The sequence below is a fragment of the Emydura macquarii genome, unplaced genomic scaffold, assembly GCF_026122565.2.
Source record: "Emydura macquarii macquarii isolate MOO-44397 ecotype Brisbane River unplaced genomic scaffold, CSIRO-AGI_Emac_v2 contig_318, whole genome shotgun sequence".
In the NCBI taxonomy this organism is placed as follows: Eukaryota; Metazoa; Chordata; order Testudines; family Chelidae; genus Emydura; species Emydura macquarii.
The window spans coordinates 2,268,066-2,289,413 of NW_027130455.1; the positions used below are offsets into that span (position 1 = coordinate 2,268,066).

Below are 21,348 nucleotides of genomic sequence, written 5' to 3' on the forward strand. Positions count from 1 at the left end.
CATTCTGAAGTGTTCTAGGCCATAGCTGTTCAAGTTCCTGAGGTCGAGGATTGGTCTCCACCCTCTGCCTTTCTTGGGAATAAGGAAGTAACTGGAATAGAACCTTCTTTCAGTGAACTCTGGTGGAACCAGTTCTATAGCTCCCAGAAGACGGAGAGAATTGACCCCTTGTTTTAAGAGCTTCTTGTGAGAAGGGTACATAAAAAGAGACACAGGAGGGTGGGTGGGAAGGAGGACTACAATGGAAATGGACAGAATAGCCCACTTTGACAACCTCCAGTATCAACTTGTCTGAGGTAAGGTACACCCAGGCACGTAGGTAGTGAGATAGTTGGTTTCCAAAGTGTGGGTAGTTACACAACCGATGATTCAGTGCAGTGGAATACTTAATGCCCTCGATCAAGGTGTCAAAAGTGACTCTTAATGGGAAGGGGTGATTGGATAGAAGTAGGGGTGGGAGGCCCCCATTTCTGAGGTCTGGCTTTTCTCCTGAAGAGCTCCTAAGGCTTAGGGTAAGAGGAAATGGTCTCAATGGTAGAGGAATGGTTTCGATCTTTTAATGATTTGGGATCTATTAAATCATCTTCTTATTGCAGGCACATAAATCCTCAGTGATCACAACATTGCTCTGGAGTCCTTGCATGTGTGGAGAGAGAAGTCTGTATGCTCACTAAAGATCTTAGGCCTTCAAATGGGAGGTCTTCCATCATGTTTTGAACTTCTCTTGGAAGTCCTGAAGATTAGAACTAGGATGCTCTTTTCATGACCACTGCCTTATGGCCACGGTTCTGGAAACAGTATCAGGAACATCTAAAGTGGTGTGCAGAGAAGTTGTTGCAACCAACTATCCCTCAGTGATGACAAACTGAAATTGATCTTTCTGGTCTGGAGGCAAATGCTCAATAAAAGGTGTAAAATTGAAGTATGTATTGAAATAATATTTTGATATCAAGGCTTGGTAGTTGGCAATGTGAAATTGGAGAGTGGTTGATGAACAGTTCTTCCTTCCCATCAAATCCAGTCATTTGAATTCCTTATCTGAGAGAGAGGACCTAGATTGAATCTGATGGTTCTTCTTATTCATAGCCTCCACCAGAAGAGAGTTGGGGTTAGGATGGGAGAAGAATTATTCCAGTCCTTTGAGTGGTATTTTTTATTTACCCACTTATAGGTCGGAGGAATTTTGGCATGTGTTTGCCACAGGGCATGTGCAAGAGATAACAATGCCTTGTCAATAGATAGGGCAAACTTTCCTTGGGGATTGATCTTCATGATGACAACCAGGGAGTGTTTGGACTCTTGCACCATATCTAGTGGGATTTAAAGGGAATATGCTAGCCTTTTCATGAGTTCCTGGAAGGTTCTGAAATTATCTACCTAGCAGAGGGGGTGGCAGAATTACCACCTTGTCTGGAAATGAACAGGACTTTCCAGATGGAGGTGAGATCTCCTCTGTCTAAGACTCCTGTTCCTCTTGTATATCTTCCAGGACCTGAGAAGTGTGTGGTACCAAGATGTGCAGTGCCAATGCATGCTGTACTATAAGATGGCTTGTAGGAGCTGGTAGTTGGTACAGTAACGGTGGGTACTAGTGCTTTCTCTTAGGCATTGATTGAGTTAGTTGCCATAGCGGGTCCATGGGTCCTGTAACCTCACTGAGGAGGGTATAAGGGAAGAGATCTCAATGATAATCATAATCTCTGAGCCGATGATATTTGGTAGGTTCCCCAGGCTCATCTTTATGAAAGGAGCTCCTGGGGATAGACTAGAATGGTACCAGGATGAATCCCTCTAGTGATATCTCTAAGTCAGAGGAGTCTTTCCCTGAATTAATGGGGAAGGGGACTCTGATGTTCTAATCAGTACCAAAGGCTGGAGGTTTAAACCAGTCCCAATGTGCTGCTTTTGTAGCTGTACTGTGGAGGTGGCGCTGGTAGATTCTCTCATAATTGGAGATACAGGTTCATCAGAAATAATGAGATCTTATGAAGAAAGGAATCTGGAAAGAGGTCCAGGTGATAAGATAGAAGCTCTTGTGATACTGAGATGATTGAAGGGTCATGACCCCTTTCAGAGGCACTGCAGATACCGGTACTGGGGTATGAATGGTAGCCCTGTGTGTCACGCTGGGCCACAAGGGATCAAAAGGTGCCACCTCAGTAGTTGCTCTTGTGATAGGCACCTCCGAATGAGGTGCCAGATTTAGTAGGAACCTCTGCTGTATCATTACAGAGATGAAAGGTCTCCCAAAAGTGGGTCTAATATGATGACTCGCCTCTCTTCTTCATTTCCTTGCTAGGAGAGATATGTTTCCTCTTTTTTGAAGTCTTATTGTATGGGGATGAAGCAGCAACAGTGACCAAGACTGTCTATGCCATAAAGGCTGACATACAGGGGAAAGGGGCAAGCAGACCCCTCAGGAGCTAGGGCACACTCAATTAATATGAGCTTAAATCCAATCTCACTGTCTTTCTTGGATCTGCCTTTAAAACCCGGATAGACCTTCCATTTGGCATAGGAAAAGGACCTGCAGCAAGTCTTACTGGTCTTAAACCCTGAGGTCTTGAGCATAACAATTATGCTCCAACACAAACTTGGAGAAGAGGAGGGCAAGGAGCTGCCCTCTCTCCTCGACCAACAAAAACTAAAGTTAAATAAAGGTATTATGAAAATAAACAATTCAAAGAAAGAAACTACTAAAACAAATAAATCAAACAATAATTCACAAGTTAAGGCAGGATGCTGAATACAGCAGGCAGTAGAACTCTCCACCTCAAGCTGCAGACTGCTGAGAAGAAACAGAGTCTGGTGGTGGATTCATGCTTCCTTATATGTCACTTTTTATGGTGACTGAGTGACATACATTTTAATGAGTATAAGAGGAACTAAGACATTAGCCTATGAAAAATGGGGCACCCCAAATTTAGTGGGGTGTGGATATATAAATAAGGAAAAAGGGTTTGAAATCTTCACAAATATGTACGAACCTCAGTGAGCATCATCATAACACATTATAAAATCTGTATCCCAGTTTGCGTGCTTTGGGAGACACCAGTGTGACAACCACTGGTGATGATAATCACGACGAGGATGAGGAAGAGGAAGATAATGACTGACACTCTGCGGTTCCCCAATAGGAGATGTAAGTGAGGGCTGAACATTTTGTACTATTGCCCTATCTGCTGTTGTTTTTCAGGGCTTGTGGGATTGTTTATCTGTTTACTATATTTGTTAATCAACAGACTTGTGATAAACCGCAATTGTTTCTCATGTGATCCTTGGGTCTCTCATTCTAATAATATTGGTAATAATCTTCCTGGTGCTGTAACTGCTCCGGAGACTGAACCCTTATCAGCCATTTTGGTCTAAGAGATTAATCAATACACCAATTCATCAGTCAGGCTACAACATGTTACCGTGTTCAAATTGTCAGATTGGATAGGCCATTTTAAAAAAAAAGTTTTATTAAAAAATCTACTGTTACAAAAAAATCACTGATTTTTCACTTCCTTTTCAGTCCAATGTGTCTAGCATACAAATATATAAAATCCAACTTTCTCTCTATTCTCAAATAGTCCAGTGGTGTCATATTGCTGTCAATTGATACAACAGCAAAAATCAACAGAGAGGCACACTTTGGCTTACGGTTTAATACTATGTTGATTGCTGAAAACCCAGAAGAGCTTTCATTAAAATAAAAAGCTGGCTTCAGTCTAACAAAGGTCAGTATGGCTAAATCTTGAAAAATGCAGCTCATTACTCAAAGACTACGGTGCTTTATTATTCCCTATTCACGCCTTATTGGGTATATATACACGTGTATAATTTTGCTTAAACGGTATTAATTTTACAAAATAAGTGTTACAGTGTAATTGTAAACATGTTTTGGGTACTAAGCAAATATTCCTTTAATGATCTACAACAACAAACAGAGGAAAAGTATTATTCAGGCTAACTAGAAAAAACCAACACTGCACATAGACAAAAAAGTGCATAAGAATGCTCAAGCAATTCAACCACTTTATCTTTCTTTGTGTGCAGTAGAAATCCCTGGGGTTGCATCTACATTTCTAAATGTATTTCTACTTTTTATTGCTGAATCTAATCATCAGGATACCTTTTTTTTAAACCAAAAACTTATAACTATTAATAATCAATTTTCTGATTCTTAACCACACTATGTGAAGTACTGTTAAGTATAAAATTCAGGTCAATGAATTTTGTGTGTGTATTTTTTTTTTATTGTGTATGTATTATAAGCTGATTTTTAGTTGATTTTTAGATAGGAGGTATATATATACACCCAAGGGTAAGAAACATAACAATGGGGAGGGCAAGTGCTAACAAAGTCAATTCAGGTAGGGTATGTACTTATTGTTATTGTTGGTGTTACTGGGGTAGTTCTGAAGACTGAAAAAGTCCCAATTAGGGATCAGGGACTTATTGTGCAGGACACTGTACAATCACACGTATCTAAAACAAAAAGATTCAAGAAAGATGGAGAGCCAAAGCCTTTTCTGCTACCTCCCAAACAAGAACAATGTGTTTGATGGGGACAAACTTATATCCTCTGCTACAGATCGGCAGAGGCTAGTGCAGCCTCAGCATTGCAATAACCCCATGACCTCTGCATAGGATTAAAAGAGCAACAGGACATGTAGTAGATTGCTGATGGGGCACGGAGCTCATTTGTTCTCTTAAAGCAGCCAGAAACCTGCTCTGTTTTGAGACACTACCCTGTTGAAGAACATTAGATGATCCAAGCCCGCTCACAAAAGCTAATGCAGCCATTGCTCATACATAGCCAGAATTTAGTATTGTAGTATATACACTGATCCAAAATAGTGCATATGTGAAGCAGGCCAAGTTATGGTTGCTGTGAGAATATAGTTTCATATTTAGTACAGAAAAGGCGAAAGAAAATAAACCTTACCTTAAACAAGCAGCGACAAACATATTCATACACCATGTGTTTTAATGAGCTGATAAGAGACTTAATTCTTTCTTCAGTATTTCCTGAATCCTGAAAATAGTAATTTGAACATGAAAAGTGTAACTGGAAATAAACATGTATTTATGTATATTTGTACAAATAGCTAGAGTGCACAATGGGCACTTTGGGCACATATGTCTAAAGTCAGGCATCTAAATAAGTGGCCAGATTTTCAGAGTTGCTGAGCACTCTTACTGAGTTCACTTCCAGCACCCATGACTGTATTTATGTCCCATAACACAGATTTGGAGATCTAAATTTAAGTACTCAGATATGAACATTTCGGTCTTAGTCAAAGGAAATAGATTGAATGTTCACAACTCTATGACAGATTCCAGGGGATATGAACCTGTGACCATTTGCACACAAAACATGACATTTTCCACTGCTCTACTTAGATATTACACCAAGGAAAATAAACTGAACTGACACCCAGGAGACTGTTTCTCTAAAGCACAGACCAGGCACATCACAGATAGTGATAACACAGGTTTCTCCACACTGCCCCACCCATATTCTTTATTCCTGCCCTGGAGGAGCCACTTCTAAAAATGAAAGAATAATTAATTCTCCAAACTCATTAAATCCTTGGCCTCCAATAGCTTTTAACGTACTGATAGCTTGCCTTCACTACTGACTTATTATTATTATACATTTATTATATATACATTATATTATATATTTATTATATTATATAATATTATATTATATATATATTATATTATTATATATATTATATATTTATTATAATACATTTATATTGCAGTTGCATCTAGACACTCAAGCCAAGTTGGGCCGCATTGTACCAGCTATTATACAAAACATACAGAAAACAGCCCTTGCCCCAAAGCATTTACTATCTAAAAGACAAACATAGCAGGAGGATGAAACGAACAAGGGTGTCAGGGTGAGGGTAGAGGAGATGGGTGAGTGTAACAAAAATAATAAGATGTGTACAGTTCTTGGCTAATCAGCAGCAGTAAGCACAACTTGTATATGCCTAGCCATTATCAGGTTGCAGTTTACTATAAGCATATGAGGAAGGACTTGAAGGAGGATAATGTCGCTTTACAGATTGACGACTTGACTGGAAGTTTTCCCCATGTCTATGGGGCTGCACAGGAGAAAGCTTGAAGATGCTTGTCAGACAAGCAAAAAGCAGGCAATCAAGCCTAGCATCATTGGCAAAGGCAGGAGTCAACTTTACAATAGGATATTATGGTGGGTAGGTAGTATGGAGTTAAATTGTGAAAGGCTTTGAAAATAAAGATACGAAGTTAGTGTTTGATATTATAAAAAGAGATGGTGCCAGTGGAGGGTCAAAGAGAGGGGGATTTACATAATCAGCATAATGTGCCAGCAAAATGATCTTAGCAGCTGCATTTTGAATGGCCTTGAAGGAGATGGGAGGTGGGGGGTAAGGTTGAAAGCATGGAGGACAGTGAGAAGGAGATTACAGAAATAGAGGTATGAGACAATCAAGGTTTGGACAAGAGTTTTGGAAGTGTGGGGACAGAGAGAAAAGGTTGGATTTTTGAAGCGTTGTGCAGGAAGAAGTGGCAAGATTTAGTCACAGACTTAATTTGTGCAGTTAATGAAAACACTGATCTGAAAATGAATCCAAGATTATGGGCCTGAGCAACAGACAGAGTGGTTATATTATCCACCATGATAAAAAGCGGAGAGAGTGTGCTTGCAAAGACAGGAACTAGGTTTTGGCCATGCTAAATTAAAAGTTTTATTCAAACTAGTGAAAGGTTCCAGTTCTTCTTAAAAATCTGCTGAAACATTTACAGCTCCACTACTTTCCTTATTCTGTGCCTTACTGGTAGAATTTGCTTTATTCACAGATTAGCTGAAGAGCCTCAAGATCCCTATACTCAGTCTTGTTTTTTCATTTGTACGTTAATCTTAGCCAAAGAGCCTTAAATTACAAAAAAGAGGTTATTCAGCTTGTGCAGTAACTGGAGTTCTTCAAGACGTGTGTCCTATTGGGTGCTCCAATTCAGGTGCATCAGCGCCCTGTGCCTTTGATTGGAGATTTTTGGTAGCAGTGCCCATTCAATCCATGCATGAGGCCCACACATCCTGATGGCCCACGCAGAGGCTACATGGGGCTATGCAGATGAACCGTCCACTATTTCTTCTCCACCACAAAGTCCCACAGGGGAGGATCCTAAACAGAGGAGAAGGAGGGCAGGTAGTGAAGCACGCACAGAGACACCCAATCTCAAAGAACTCCAGTCACTGCACAAAGTGAATAAGCTCTCCTTCAGGTGACTCCCAAGCAGCACCCACTAAGGAGGTAGAAGGTTCAGAGCAGAGTCCAATACAGAAGAAAGAATTGCATTGCCTACATCAGCATCTGATCTTCCCACAGGTACCAAGGCACAATAATTAGAGAAAGTATGAACAGAGAAGTTGCCGCTCCACAGATGTCTGCAATTGGTACATCCTTAAATATGGTCATAGATGTAGACAGTGATCTTGTGGAATGTGCTATCACTTTTGAAGAGGGCTGAACATGAATTCTGTTGTAACAGATCTTAATACGACCGGAGATCCATTTTGATAACCTCTGTTTCAAAATTACTGAACCTTTATTTCTGTCTGCAATACATACAAATAATCTAGGAAATCTTCTAAATGGTTTGGTTCTATCTTGGTAGAAGGCATATGCCCTCCTGACATCTAGGATATTCTTGACTAGTCTGATGCAGTTTGGGGCAAAAAGACAGGAGATGAATGGTTTGATTAATATGAAATTCTGAGGACAATTTAGGTAAAAATCTTGGATGGATCCATAGTGACACTGTTTGTCTGATGGATAACATAAATGGGGGGACTGCCATTAAAGTCCCCAATTCTCCAACCCTCCAGGAAAAAGTGATGGCAAGCAGGAAGGCTGTCTTCAAATGATAAATCTAATAGAAAACACATTGTGTTTCATAAGGCAATTAAGGGCAAAGGTTCAGGTCTCAGCTAGGAATAGGATCTCTGACTTGTGGGGAGATATTTGACAAACCTCTTAGGAATCTTGCCATAGTTGGGTGAGTAAAAAGTGAAAAACCCTATATGGGTGTGTGGGAAAGCTGCTACTGCTGCTAAGTGAACCATAATGGAATTCACAGAAAGACTGGATGTTTTCCAACAGGTAATCCAATACCCTAGGAAGAGGAGAGCGAGTCGCAAAATCTGACGACAGTTATTTCAAAGATAATATTGTTTCCATTTCTGGAGATAAGTATTTCTTGTAGATTCTTTTCTGCTATTTAATACATGCTGTACCTCTGAGGAACAGGATATCTCTATTCCTGAGAACCATAAAGGAACCATACTTGCAGCTCCAGATTCTGTCGACTGGCATGAAGTGTTTGACCGGCATCCCGAGTCAGTAAGCCAGGATCAATTGGAAGCTGCCACAAAGGGTGGAAGCTGCCACAAGGGGTCTGATTAAACAGGAATACCAAACTTGACTTGGCCACCTTGCTGCTATCAATCTGGCCTGATCCTGTTTGATCTTGCTGAGAACCTTAAACAGTAACAATGTTGGCTGATGCATGTAGAGAAGTTCCTCCACCCAAGAGATGAGAAAAGCATCTCTCACAGATTGGGAAATAAGACTTCCTCTATAGCTATACCTAATGCATTTTGCGTTGGCTGCCATGGCAAACAGATCGATCTTCAGGAACCCCTAAGTTAGGAACATCTTTTGGGGACTTTGTTCCCATTCGTAATTTAGAACGAAATGTCTGCTGGGTTGTCTGCCATGTTCTGAATATCTGTGAGGTAAGAAGCTGAGATGATTTTATCTGGTTGGCTATGCATCAGTTCCAACGTTTTATCACTTTGGCACAGAGAGATAGGGAACATTCTCCTCCTGACAGTTGATATAATACATGGAAGTCATGTTGTCTGTCATTATCCTTACTGATTTGCATCTGATTAAAGGTAGAAAGTATACACAAGCATTTTTGACCACTCTCAATTCCAAAAGATTGATGTGGAGAAGCTGCTCTTGTAGTGACCATTTTCCCAGCACATTATGAAGGCCCAGATGTGTCCCACATCCCAAAAGAAAAGCATCAGATGTTATCACTATGGTATGGGGATTCTGAAAGAATAGCACACGTGCACAGGTATTGGTCAGGTCCTTTCATCAGCTAAGTGACTGTAGAACCCATTGGGGAACAGACAGTAAACTGCCTCAGCTGCCCGGGCTCAGTTTCTAAACAGTTTGAAGCCATCCCTGTTGACCTCAGAGATGTAATCCTACATGCTGCAGTACAAAGATGCAAGGTAGCATGTATCTTAGTAGTTGAAGACAATCACTTTTTATTACTTGAGGAGTGCCCTGAATCTTTGAGATGAGATTCACTAATGTGAGAAATCTACTGCAAGGAAGGTACATTCTGCCTGTCAGTGAATCCAGAGAAGCTCCTATGAAGTTTAGATGCTGTCATGGAATCACAATGGACTATTCTACGTTGATTTCAAGGCCCAGGCTTTGAAACAGAGAAAATGTCACCTTTATGGACGCCAACATTTTCTGATACTATCTGCCCCAATCAACCAGTCATCAAGATAGGGGGAAAAATAGTATCCAAATGGAACATGTGGTCTGCAATTACCACCAGAATCTTTGAGAATACCCTTTGGGTAGAAGATAGGCTGAAAGGCAGAAGAACCCTGTAGGGTAGTGCTTGTTGTTGATTAGAAAACAAAGAAACCTCTTGTGTGAAGGGTGAATAGCGACATGAAAATATGCGTCTTGTAGGTCAAGAATCACAAATCAATCTCCTAAATCTAATGAGGAACTTATTGCTGCAAGGATCATCATCATGAATTTCTGCTGTTTTACATATCTGTTTAGAGACCTGAAGGCTAAAACTGGCCTTCATCCTAATTTTTTTTGGAGATCAGGAAGTATTTTTAATAGAACCTTTTTTTTCTGTGGTGTACAGGAATTGATTCTATTGCTTCTAAACACAGAAGTGAGGCCACCTCTTGTGCCAGCAATGGATTGTGATAGGGGTCCCTGAAGAAGTATGGGGAGGATGAATGGGTAAGAGGAATGGACTTGAAATCGATAGTGTAACCAGATGTTATGGTTTCCAAAAACCATTTGTCTGATGTTACATTCTCCCATGCAGCCTGAAAATTGGAGAGGTGGCATCCAAAAGGAAGGAAGGGGATAGAACGTTGCAATTGTAAAACCCTGTTGACTGGATGGGTGTGATTCTTGCTTAGTGGATGTAGATCACTGAGAAGACGTAGCTGTAGCTGAAAGAGGTTTCTTTTTAGAGTATCTTGGTCTCTTGGTTGGGGTTCAGATGGTCTATGATAAGTTGCATTTAGGGCTGGGAGTGCTCTTTGTGTCATCTGAGACCTACTAAATCGCCTCTTATTTACAGAAGTATAAATACCTAGGGATCGCAGCATGAGTCCTTTAACATGTATAGAGATGTATCCATCAAGTCTGCAAAAAACTTGTAACTGCTAAAACCAAGTATTTGGACCTCTCTTGGGAAGCCTGATTTCTGGAGCCAAGACCAAAGGAGTAGATATAGACCATGCTGGAGTATCTGCAGCATCCAAGAAGGCCTTGGAGAAGACTTTGCCAGGAACTGAGCATCTTGTATAATGGCCTTAAATTAGTGACAATGTACCTCTGCTGGCAGGTGATCAATAATGCAATTGAATTTGTTGTAATTTAAATAGTCTTATATGGCCCTGAGTGCCTAATGGTTCCCTATTCTAAACTGAAGTGTGGCTAAAGAGTAAGATTTGTGTCCAGAAAGATCAAGCTTCCTGTGGTCCTATGTTGTCTGCCTCATTCATTAATGTCCTCCACTATTAGAGAATTCGGAGCTGGGTGAGAAAATATAAACTTTGATTCCTTAGCAGAGACATAATACTGTCCTCTTGCAGGTAGGCTGGGATTTGCAAAACAGTCTTAGCGGGCTCCATAAGAGCTTCATTGACTGGAATGACAATTCTCATAGATATCAAAGTGTGTAAAATATCTAGGAGTTTATGGTGGGACTCCTGAACCACCTCTAAGCGTGCCAGCACTTTGCTTAATCGGGTCCTGAAACTGCCTGAAATTGAGGCATCATGATGGAGCCATCATATGATGGCTTCATCAGGAAATGAGGAAGAAATATTAGTAAGATGTGTCACCTCCTTATTCACCCTTGATTCTTGCTCCTTGAAGATTTCTTTTTGCATGGGTGGTGGTAGAGGAGTTTGAGGAAAATGGGACCTTCTCTTTTCCATAAGGTGCAAAGACCTCATTGCAAATTGTTGACCACAGATCGCCCATGGATTTTAGCAAGGCCACAGAGGTGGCCCAAATGACATAGGTGGATGAATCTGTCTGTGTTCTTGCCATATGGTGTCATATGATGTCCATCCTTCTGTAATACATCAGTATAGAGGGGAGAGCTAAATGTCCTAGAATAGACAAGAGAACCATGCACTGAAATTTGAGAGCTGAGGAGTCCTCTTCCACATATTTGAAAGGTGGCACATATGTTCAGCTTGCAAAACAGATGAGGGGGAGGATGGTACTTTAGGTGACTGAGGGAAAGATGACCAAGAAAGTCTTGATGCTGACAAAACCCCAGCACTCATTAACAAAGGAGACTCCAGCTCCAAAGATACTATCAGGTCCCTAGAGTACCTAAATTCTTGGAGTACTGATGGTGTCAAAGACAGGGTCAAGTGAGAACCTGTGGAGGATGGCTTTGGTACCGATGCAGCTGGTACCGAGGGCTTGGCATGGGAATGAGTTGGCTCCAGTGCCATCAGGATGGTAGGTAAAAAAGTGATCGTTGGTATCATTGACTTTTATGTTACCAGTACAGTGTGTTGTTCAGGGAGCTGGCTGTACTTTAAAGAAATCTTATTAAGGGCACAGGAACAAACCATCCTGAGATGCAGAAAGAATAGAAAATATGGCAGGCGACCAGCTTGGCTTAACAGAGAAATCTTTGGTGAGCTTAAACACAAAAAAAAGCTTACAAGAAATGAAATCTTGGACAGATGACTATGGAAAAGTATAAACATACTGCTTGAGCACACAGGGGTGAAATCAGGAAGGCCAAAGCACAATTGGAGTTGCAGCTAGCAAGGGATGTGAAGGGTAACAAGAAGGGTTCCTACAGGTATGTTAGCAACAAGAAGGAGGTCAGGGAAAGTGTGGGCCCCTTACTGAATGGGAGAGGCAACCTAGTGACAGATGATGTGGAAAAAGCTAAAGTACTCAATGTTTTTTTTGCTTCACAGACATGGTCAGCTCTCAGACTACTGCAATGGGCAGCAGAGTATGGGGAGGAAGTGAGCAGCCCTCAGTGGTGAAATAACAGGTTTGTGACTATTTAGAAAAGCTGAACATGCACAAGTCCATGGGGCCAGATGCAATGCATCTGAGGATGCTGAGGGAGTTAGCTAATGTGATTGCAGAGCCATTGACCATTATCTTTGAAAACTCGTGCAGATCAGAGGACATCCTGGATGATTGGAAAAAGACAAATATGAGGCCCATTTTTAAAATATGGAATAAGGAAGATCTGGGGAACTACAGACCAGTCGGCCTCACCTCAGTCCCTGGAAAAAATCATGGAGTTGGTCCTCAAGGAATCCATTTGAAGCACTTGGAGGAGAGGAAGGTGACAAGGAACAGTCACATTGGACTCACCAAGGGCAAGTCATGCCTGACCAACCTGATTGCCTTCTATGACAAGATGACTGGCTCTGTGGATGTGGGGAAAGCGGAGGTCGTGATATGCCTTGACTTTAGTAAAACTTTTGATACAGTCTCAGATCATATCAAACTTATACCAGCAAGTATAAGAAGTATGGGTTGTATAAATGGACTATAAGGTGAATAGACAGCTGGCTAGATCATCGGGCTCAATGGATAATGATCAACGGCTCGATGTCTAGTTGGCAGCTGGTATCAAGCAGAGTACCCCAGTGGTCGATTCTAGGGCCAATTTTGCTCAACATATTCATTAATGACCTAGAGGGTGGGGTGGATTGCACACTCAGCAAGTTCGAGGGTGACACTAAGGTGGGGGGAATGGTAGATATGCTGGAGGGTATGGAAAGGAGATAGAGTGATCTAGAAAAATTGGAGGATTGGGCCAAAAGAAATCTGATGGGGTTCAACAAAGACAAGTGCAGAGTCCTGCACTTAGGACGGAAGAATCCCATGCACTGCTACAGACTGGGGACTGACTGGCTAGGCACCAGTTCTACAGAAAAGGACCTGGAGGTTACAGTGGACAAGAAGCTGGATATGAGTCAACAGTGTGCCCTTGATGCCAAGAAGGCTAACAGTATATTGGGTTGCATTAGTAGAAGTATTGCCAGCAGATCAAGGGAAGTGATTATTCCACTCTATTTGGCAGTGGTGAAGCCACATCTGGAGTACTGTTTCCAGTTTTGGGCCCCCCACTACAGAAAGGATGTGGACAAATTGGAGAAAGTCTAGAAAAGGGCAATGAAAATGATTAGGGGGCTGGGGCACATGACTTACAAGGAGAAGCTGAGGGAACTGGGCTTATTTAGTGGGCAGAAGAGAACAGGGGGGATTTGACAGCAGCCTTCAACTTACTGAAGGGGGATGTAGAAAGTGCCAGTCGCTCCTCCCCTCTGGATCTGAGGGAGGCCACACCGCCTCACTCACTCATTGTCTATTGGCATGGGGAATTAGCCAGTAAGCTGAGCAGCAGTCTATCGTCCTTAGACAGAGTAAGGCAGGCAAGCAGTCTATTGCCACCGACCCTTAGGCAGGGTGAGGTAAGCAAACCGTATTTAGCCCAGGCCTCCAAGCAGGGCAGGGCAGAGGAATAGTCTAAAGCCCAGGCCCTCAGGCAGGGTGGGGCAAACAAGCAGTATACAGCCCAAGGAGGCTTCACAGACCGAGTGAGGCTGCCACCCCAGAGGTGGGGTGGTAAGGGGGGAGGAGGACATAGGCCCTCCCGACTCAACCATGTCCCAGCCCAGGGACCTAACAGTAGCAGAGCGTTCTGCCACTGGGTCAGCGGAGCTCCAGAGGAAATTCTCTGACCTGACTGCAGGCCATAACACAACCAGACAACTGTCCCGTTCCCCTGGTTCCTTCCTACCCCCCTTCCTTACAGTATCTGGGCCTCAGGGTCACCACCAGTCTCCCCGGAATAAACTACAGGCCCTCAGCATCGCAGGCATCAGGCAGCTCCCCCAGGTCGCAAGTGTCGAGCAGCTCCAGCAGTCCTTCTGGGCTCCAGGCAGTAGACAGCTCCAGCAGTTCCTCAGCGATGCAGCGGGCAGACTTGCACCCCTCCTCTGGCAGCTCTCTCCCAACTGAATTAGAGGCCCTGCCTTTTGAATTAGAGGCCCTGCCTTTTGTACTTCCTGTCCTGTCCACCCGCTTCCGCCTTAGAGGGAGGCAACACTGCCTCACTACAGGGGGGTCCAAAGAGGATGGAGCTAGGCTGTTCTCAGTGGTGGCACATGTCAGAACAAGAAGCAATGGTTTCAAGTTGCAGTGGAGGAGGTCTAGGTTGGATATTAGGAAAAACTTTTTCACTAAGAGGGGGTGAAGCACTGGAATGAGTTACCTAGGGAGGTGGTGGAATCTCCATCCTTAGAGGTTTTTAAGGCCTGAATTGATAAAGCCCTGGCTGGGATGATTTAGTTGGGGTTGGTCCTCCTTTGAGCAGGGGGTTGGACTAGATGACCTCCTGAGTTCTCTTCAAACCCAAATCTTCTATGATTCTATGACATGCTTAGAACTCTTCTGAGCAGTGTCTCTGCCACTTTGGGTATGGACACCCAAAATCAGTACCAAGTTTGCCTTAGACAACTGGCTCCTCCTTGCCTTTGAAGTACTGGCGTCACTCGGAGCCTACACGGAATTCCACTTCAAACCTGAAGCCTTCTTGTGCATCAGTGACTGAACTATTTTTGGTGATTTACTCCTTACCTCCTTCTGCTTAGAAGCAGATGTTGAGGGTACCTAGGCTGAGGACTTTAATACCACAGATGTATTCAGTGCCTCAGTACCGCCTATGCGTCTGGAAATCTCTGATGACTGAGATTTTGATGTGGATAAGGCACTAGCAGTACTGGGAGATCTATACATAGCGGTGTCCTCCGCCCCTGAATCTGAGCCTGGTAATAGAGCTTGCTCTATCATCAGGAGTTTCAACTTGATCTCTCTATTTTTCCAGGGTCTTCCCTTGAAGGAAGTACAGATTTTGGGTATATGAATATCACCCAAACTGCAGAGGCCCTGGGAATGCTTCACCACTGATCAGAATAGCTTCCCAGCAAGAGAGGCACCTCTTGAGTCCCAGGCAGTCCCAGCATTCCTGAGCAAAATAATGAAAAATGACCCCTAAAAGAGGAAAGTGGTTAAAAATTACCTAACTCTATGAAAAAATATTTTTATATATAAGTGAAAGGAAAAAGAAAAGGAGAATTGTTTCAAGTAACTAACTGCTGAACAACCACACAGTTGACTATGTATCAGGCCAAAGGTGGTGCGGAGCACAACGGTATGTGGGGCACACGCACAGGCCAAACGGGCACAGCTACCAAAAATCTCTGATCAAAGGCACAGGGGGTAGGTGCACCTGAAGTCGGGCACCTGCAGGGACACTACTCAAAGAAGAATGGATGTTACTTGTTTTTGACATGCTGCAGCAAGGACTCCTACATACTAAAAGTAAATATATATATATATATTTGGAATGTATAATGTGCAGCGGTACAACATCTACATTACTGGTGTGTTATTCTTTTAAAACAATTAGAGCACTTATACATTTTTCAAAACCACAAGCATATTGATCCTTTTCCTGCATTCGCAGCTGCAAGACAACAGGACATACCTGCTTGCTTTGCAGAGCCCTCTGGAAAAGCCGCAGGAAAGCAGCCAAACTAAAACGGTACATGTTATTAATTTTGGACAAGTCAGAGATAATAAAGTACATCTTGCTGGCACTCTCAGCTAGAGGAAGATAGGCATCCCGCTCCTGTGGATAAAAAAAAAAAAATACTCAGGATCAGTACTCTACTGCCATCTAAGGGACACTGAATAAATGCTTGTTCAACCTAATGAAAAACCACTCAGATGCATTCTACAATTTCAGAATATGCCATAACAAATCACATTAAAATCACAGATATTTTAGTTTCTAAAATAATTTAAACTCTACTACACTAAAAAATTGATCCACATAAAAATATGAATTAAACATGTTCATTTGTGCTTCTGGAATTAAAATTATGTTAGTACTCCTATAATAAGCCCTAATGTTTTAATTTACAGTATTCTTATTATAAATCCTGAATTTTAGAGCATATAATCCATTCCTTTACATTTGTTCCAGGTTGAAATTTGGCATAGAACATATCAAAATTATTTTTCTATTCTTTTTTTTTAACCATTTATATTTTTAAAAGATTGTTCCAGTTATATATTCATTCAAGAAATGTAAAACATGTGAAGTGTAACAATTAAAAATGCTTTCTGTGCTTGTATATCTCAAAATATCCCTTACTTCAGAAAAAGAAGCAGATGCAGCACTACCCATACACGTTAATGAATGCATGAAATCATGGCTCCATTTCAAAGATAAATTTCCCATTGACTTCAGTGGGACCAGGATTTCACCTCTGATTTTTTTCATATATATTCTTAAACATCAGGCACAGTAAGTGCTCTCATTTTAGTCTGAGACATATAGCAAAATAGCCAGTATAAAAGTAAAAAAATAACAACCAACCAACTGAAGTGGAAAATAAGGTAGGTAGGAGAATCCTTATATATTGCACAGCTGGTCTATGGACATCAACAGGATTACAAAGGAGCAATAATGTTATTTCTGACACTGAAAAAATAATACAAAGAAACATTTTAAGAAAAGCCATTACCTGATCAAGAGAAATCTGAAGTCTGTGAGACTCGGCAAGTGATTCTTGGATGAGTGCACTACTTGCTTTGGTCTGATTCAGAGATTCAATCAGATCCTTATTTTCAAGTAGGTTGCCCTGTGATGTTGCAAGAGTCTGAAAAAATTAAAATGAACTTTTGAGTAATAAGCTAACTCATAAGTTTACATTTCAGGAAATTGTGTAGTGTATAATGGAATAGGATGCTGATGCCAGTACCAGAATTTATTTGAGAGAGAAGTTACTTTTACCTTTTAGGTGCCCCTAACATGTTTGTTAGTCTTGGAATGGATAAAAAGAATACTGGAAATAAGATAGTCAGCCTGAACACTGAAGTGTTATGTTGGTGCAGCAAGAAAAATAAAACATATGAACAAACTACAAAAATTCCAGAAAGCCCAGTTTGGACTTGCTAACTTTTGTTGGGCTCATAGAAAAAGACTGTCTTGTAGCTAGAGTCTTATCCACTTCCCCCTACAAGGCAGATCTAAGACTCAGATGCAGAAATTATTTTTCTTTCTTTCTTTCTTTCTTTCTATAGCATTTCTTTTACCATTTCAACAGTAGTTGACTGGTTTTTATAACCTTGCAGATTCCAAGGAAGTTTCTACCTACCACTCACTCTCTCTAAAGAAACTCAAGTGTCATCCTCTGTAAGACTTACTCCCTCTCTCCCCCAACTGCAACTACTGTGATTTACTGGCAACTAAAAATATCCCAATTATGCAATCAGAGCTCCTCTCTGAAATCCCAGGCACTGCTCCATAATTTTGTTTCCTGAATTTTCTTGTACATTTATTTTTAGTTCAGGTTAATCTAGTAAGGTACATGAAAAGTTTGAATCCAGCACTATTATTTAAGTGTGAAAAAATAGCAGATGATTTCTTTCCTGGGAATAACATTTTCCCAAATCCACCTTCTGATGAGAAGTTAGATTCCTAGTGGTCAGATGAATGCGTGGCATTCTTTAAGACAGGACAGAGTGATCCTTGCAAATCAAATAGTGACAAGCAATGTACTGAGGGCAGTTTTGAAATCTCTCCTCTCTAACTTTCTGTCAATTGGTCTTTGCAGAAAAAAGTTCCCCCTCAGAGGGAATGACCATATCTATTGCTAAGGACGCAATGGTCCTGTTGGCCTTAAGCAGAGCCTGGATTGTATCCTTCTATTCCTGAATCTTACAGAACTTCAGAGCCTGTTTTTCTTTGTCTGGGTTTCTCCCTTATGACACTCTCAAAAGACAGATAGAGAGGGAATGCTGTCTCTGCTTGGGCATTCAATGGGCCCCTGATTCATCTGCCGATTCCTCCTTTCATGGATGATTCTCTATTGCAGCCACCACTTTTTTGTATTTGTTGGCAGTTATTTTTACTGGTTCACCTGTGCTGCCTGCTCTTGATCAGACTGAAAAAGTTCTCCTTCTTCCACTGAGAAGCTGGAGGAGGAGTGGGGGAAGCTTTGCAGAACTTCCTAAGCTTTTTCCTTTCTCTTTTTTGACTTCCAAGAGTGAGCAAGTTCTCTTCCCCACATTGACCCAATTTGAGACTCTTGGGAGTATCTCCCTCAGACACGCCTTTCACAGACACCAGGTCTGAAAACAAGATCAATGCGGTTTCCCCACAGATTTCTTGTAATTCATTGTGACAGAATGGGTAGATTGCCAAGATGGCAGCCTACTTTTCAAGGGATAATAGCACCCATTTCCAGGGATAATTGCTGACAGCTGGCAAGGCACAGTCCATCCTCCACTGAGTCTGCTAAGTTAACCTCACTTGTTTCTGTGTTTCTTAGGCTACTGAACCATGAAAGGGAGAAGAGAGACAAGCAGGGAGGTACTGCACCAGAATGCCCTAAAGAATGCCACCTCTATCTTCCAGTAGTCTTGGCTGAATCAGAGGAGCAGTAGGAAGAGCTAAATGAAGGAAAAGAGATAGACAGTTGCTAATGCTTGAAATCTTTATTACAGTAAACATTTAAAGTAATAAGCAAAAGAACACTGACAATGATGATATGGGGAAAGATCTTTTGGTGAGTGGAAACACGGAGGCAGGGCTGAGTCCTAATGTCTCCTACTCATAACAGTGGACTGCCCCAAAGCTCCCTGCAGAGGAGACAGATCCCATCGGTAGGCAGATTACAGATGTTATGACTAAGGAATATCCATGTTTCTTCATAGGGACAGACATTATATAAAAGATTGGTAAATACTGATAGAATTGGTAAGAAGTGATAGAATAGGAGAGGAAGGATCATTCTGTGGTTATGGTTTGGTAGACTCAGGTTCAAATCCCTGGTCCTCCACAAAGTACCTATATTTAATGTGTCTCGGTTTCCTATGTGCAAAATAGGATAATAGTATTTCCCTCTTCCCATGGATGCTGTGAGTATAAATACATTAAAGTTGCAAGGTGCTCAGATACTGTGGTGATGGAGCCATATAAGTACCTGATCTAGAGAGATAGAACAAACTGGTAGATGTCTTCCAAACAACAAACATGCTATTCCGCTTATATCAGTCTTGACTTAGATTTTATTTCTCCTATATACTCTTATGGAGACTACCATTGCCTATCTGTACCCATGCTATAGTGCAATGAATTAGGAAAAGGAACTACCATTAAAAAAAGAGGTGGTGGAAGCAGTTACTAGAAATCTTTAAATTATGATTTACTTGCGTTATGATAGCATCAGAGACCCCAATCAGCAAAAGGACTTAGTTGTATTTGGCACTGCACAAACATATAGGAAGACATACCCCCTGCCCCCATTGAACTCTAAAGAACACCTTGAAGATGGTCTAAATTGAATCTTAGAAAAAAAAAGGAATGGGTTTGGAATATATGATTTATTATGAAGCCCTTCCAACTCCAACAGTTCTGATTTCAAAGGGTGTGGTTACATGCTGTAACACACACTTGAGTGGGATTCTGGGACTGCATGGGGGAATCCACTTCCCGGAAAGGACAAAGTTCAGCAGCAAATCCTCCCACCCTTCCCTGCTACACAGAGTTGCAGCTGCCAATTGTCATAATTATGCTGATTTAATTTATTATGCACAAAATTGACAATAATCTCTAAAGGGCTTGGGGGATAGTCAAAGAAAGATTATAATAATACTTCAGCTCTCACAACTGGTGGCCATTAACTTTGGCTGGAAATACATACAAATATAAGAATGACCATACTGGGTCAGACCAATGGTTCATCTACTATCTTCTGACAGTGGCAGGTGCCAGATGCTTCAGATGGAATGAACAGAACAAGACAATTATTGAGTGATACATCCCCTGTCATCCAATCCCAGCTTCTGGTAGTCAGAGGTTTAGGTTGCATTGCAGAGCATTGGGTTGCATCCCTGACAATGGCTAATAGTCATTGATGGACCTATTCTCCAGGAACTTATTTAATTCTTTTTTGAATTTTTGGCCTTCACAAAATCTCCGGACAACAAGTTCCACATGTTAATTGTTGTGTGAAGAAGTAATTCCTTATCTTTGTTTTAAACCTGCTGCTTATTAATGCCATTGCGTGACCTCTGGTTCTTCTGTTACATGAAATGGCAAATAATTCCTCCCTATTCACTTTCATGATTTTATAGATTTCATGATATTATTTTGTAATAATTCATGATTATCATATTCCCCCTCAGTCACCTCTTTTCTAAACTGAACAGTCCCTATCTTTTTAATCTCTACTCATACGGAAGCTATTCCATACCCTTACTCATTTTTTGTTGTCCTTGTCTGTACCTTTTCTAATTCTAATATATCTTTTTTGAGATGTGGTGGCCAGAAGTGCATGCAGTATTCAAGGTGTGGGCGTACCATGGATTTATATAGTGGCATGATGATATTTTATGTTGTATTATCTATCCCTTTCCCAATGGTTCCTAACATTCTTTTAGCCTTTTTGACTGGCACTGCACACTGAGCGGATGTATTCAGAGAACTATCCATAATGACTCCAAGATCTCTTTCTTGAGTAGTAACAGCTAATTTAGACACCATCATTTTGTATATATAGTTGAGATTATGTTTTCCAGTTTGCATTACTGTGTATATATTAACAATGAATTTCAACTGCCATTTTTTTCCCAGTCACCCAGTTTTGTGAGATCTGTTTATAACTTTTCACAATCAGCTTTGGACTTAACTGTCTTGAGTATTTTGTATTGTTTGCAAACTTTCCCACCTCACTGTTCAGCCCCTTTTCCAGATCATTTATGAATATGCTGAGCAGCATTGGTCCTAATACAAATCCTTGGAGTACCCCCCCACACACGCATTTACCTGTCCACTGTGAAAACTGACCACTTATTCCTATCCTTTGTTTCCTATCTTTTCATCTGTTGCTGATCAATGAGAGGATTTTCCTTCTCCCAAAGCTGCCTACTTTGCTTAAGAGCC

General features: G+C 41.4%; 1 protein-coding gene across 3 annotated transcripts in view; it reads right to left on the reverse strand.

Annotated features, from left to right (window-relative positions):
• DYNC2H1 (dynein cytoplasmic 2 heavy chain 1) overlaps positions 1 to 21,348 on the reverse strand; it is a 410,146-nt gene that overhangs the window by 228,474 nt on the left and 160,324 nt on the right. For all 3 annotated transcript variants that reach the window (XR_010923568.1, XM_067567730.1, XM_067567720.1), the window contains exons 68-70: positions 16,925 to 17,059; positions 15,880 to 16,023; positions 4,934 to 5,023 (exon numbers count right to left, since the gene is read on the reverse strand). Coding sequence is in view for 2 of the 3 variants with exons in the window: in XM_067567730.1 (XP_067423831.1) it covers positions 4,934 to 5,023; positions 15,880 to 16,023; positions 16,925 to 17,059 (369 nt within the window). In the remaining variant the exon portion in view is untranslated. The remainder of the gene's footprint in view (positions 1 to 4,933; positions 5,024 to 15,879; positions 16,024 to 16,924; positions 17,060 to 21,348) is intronic.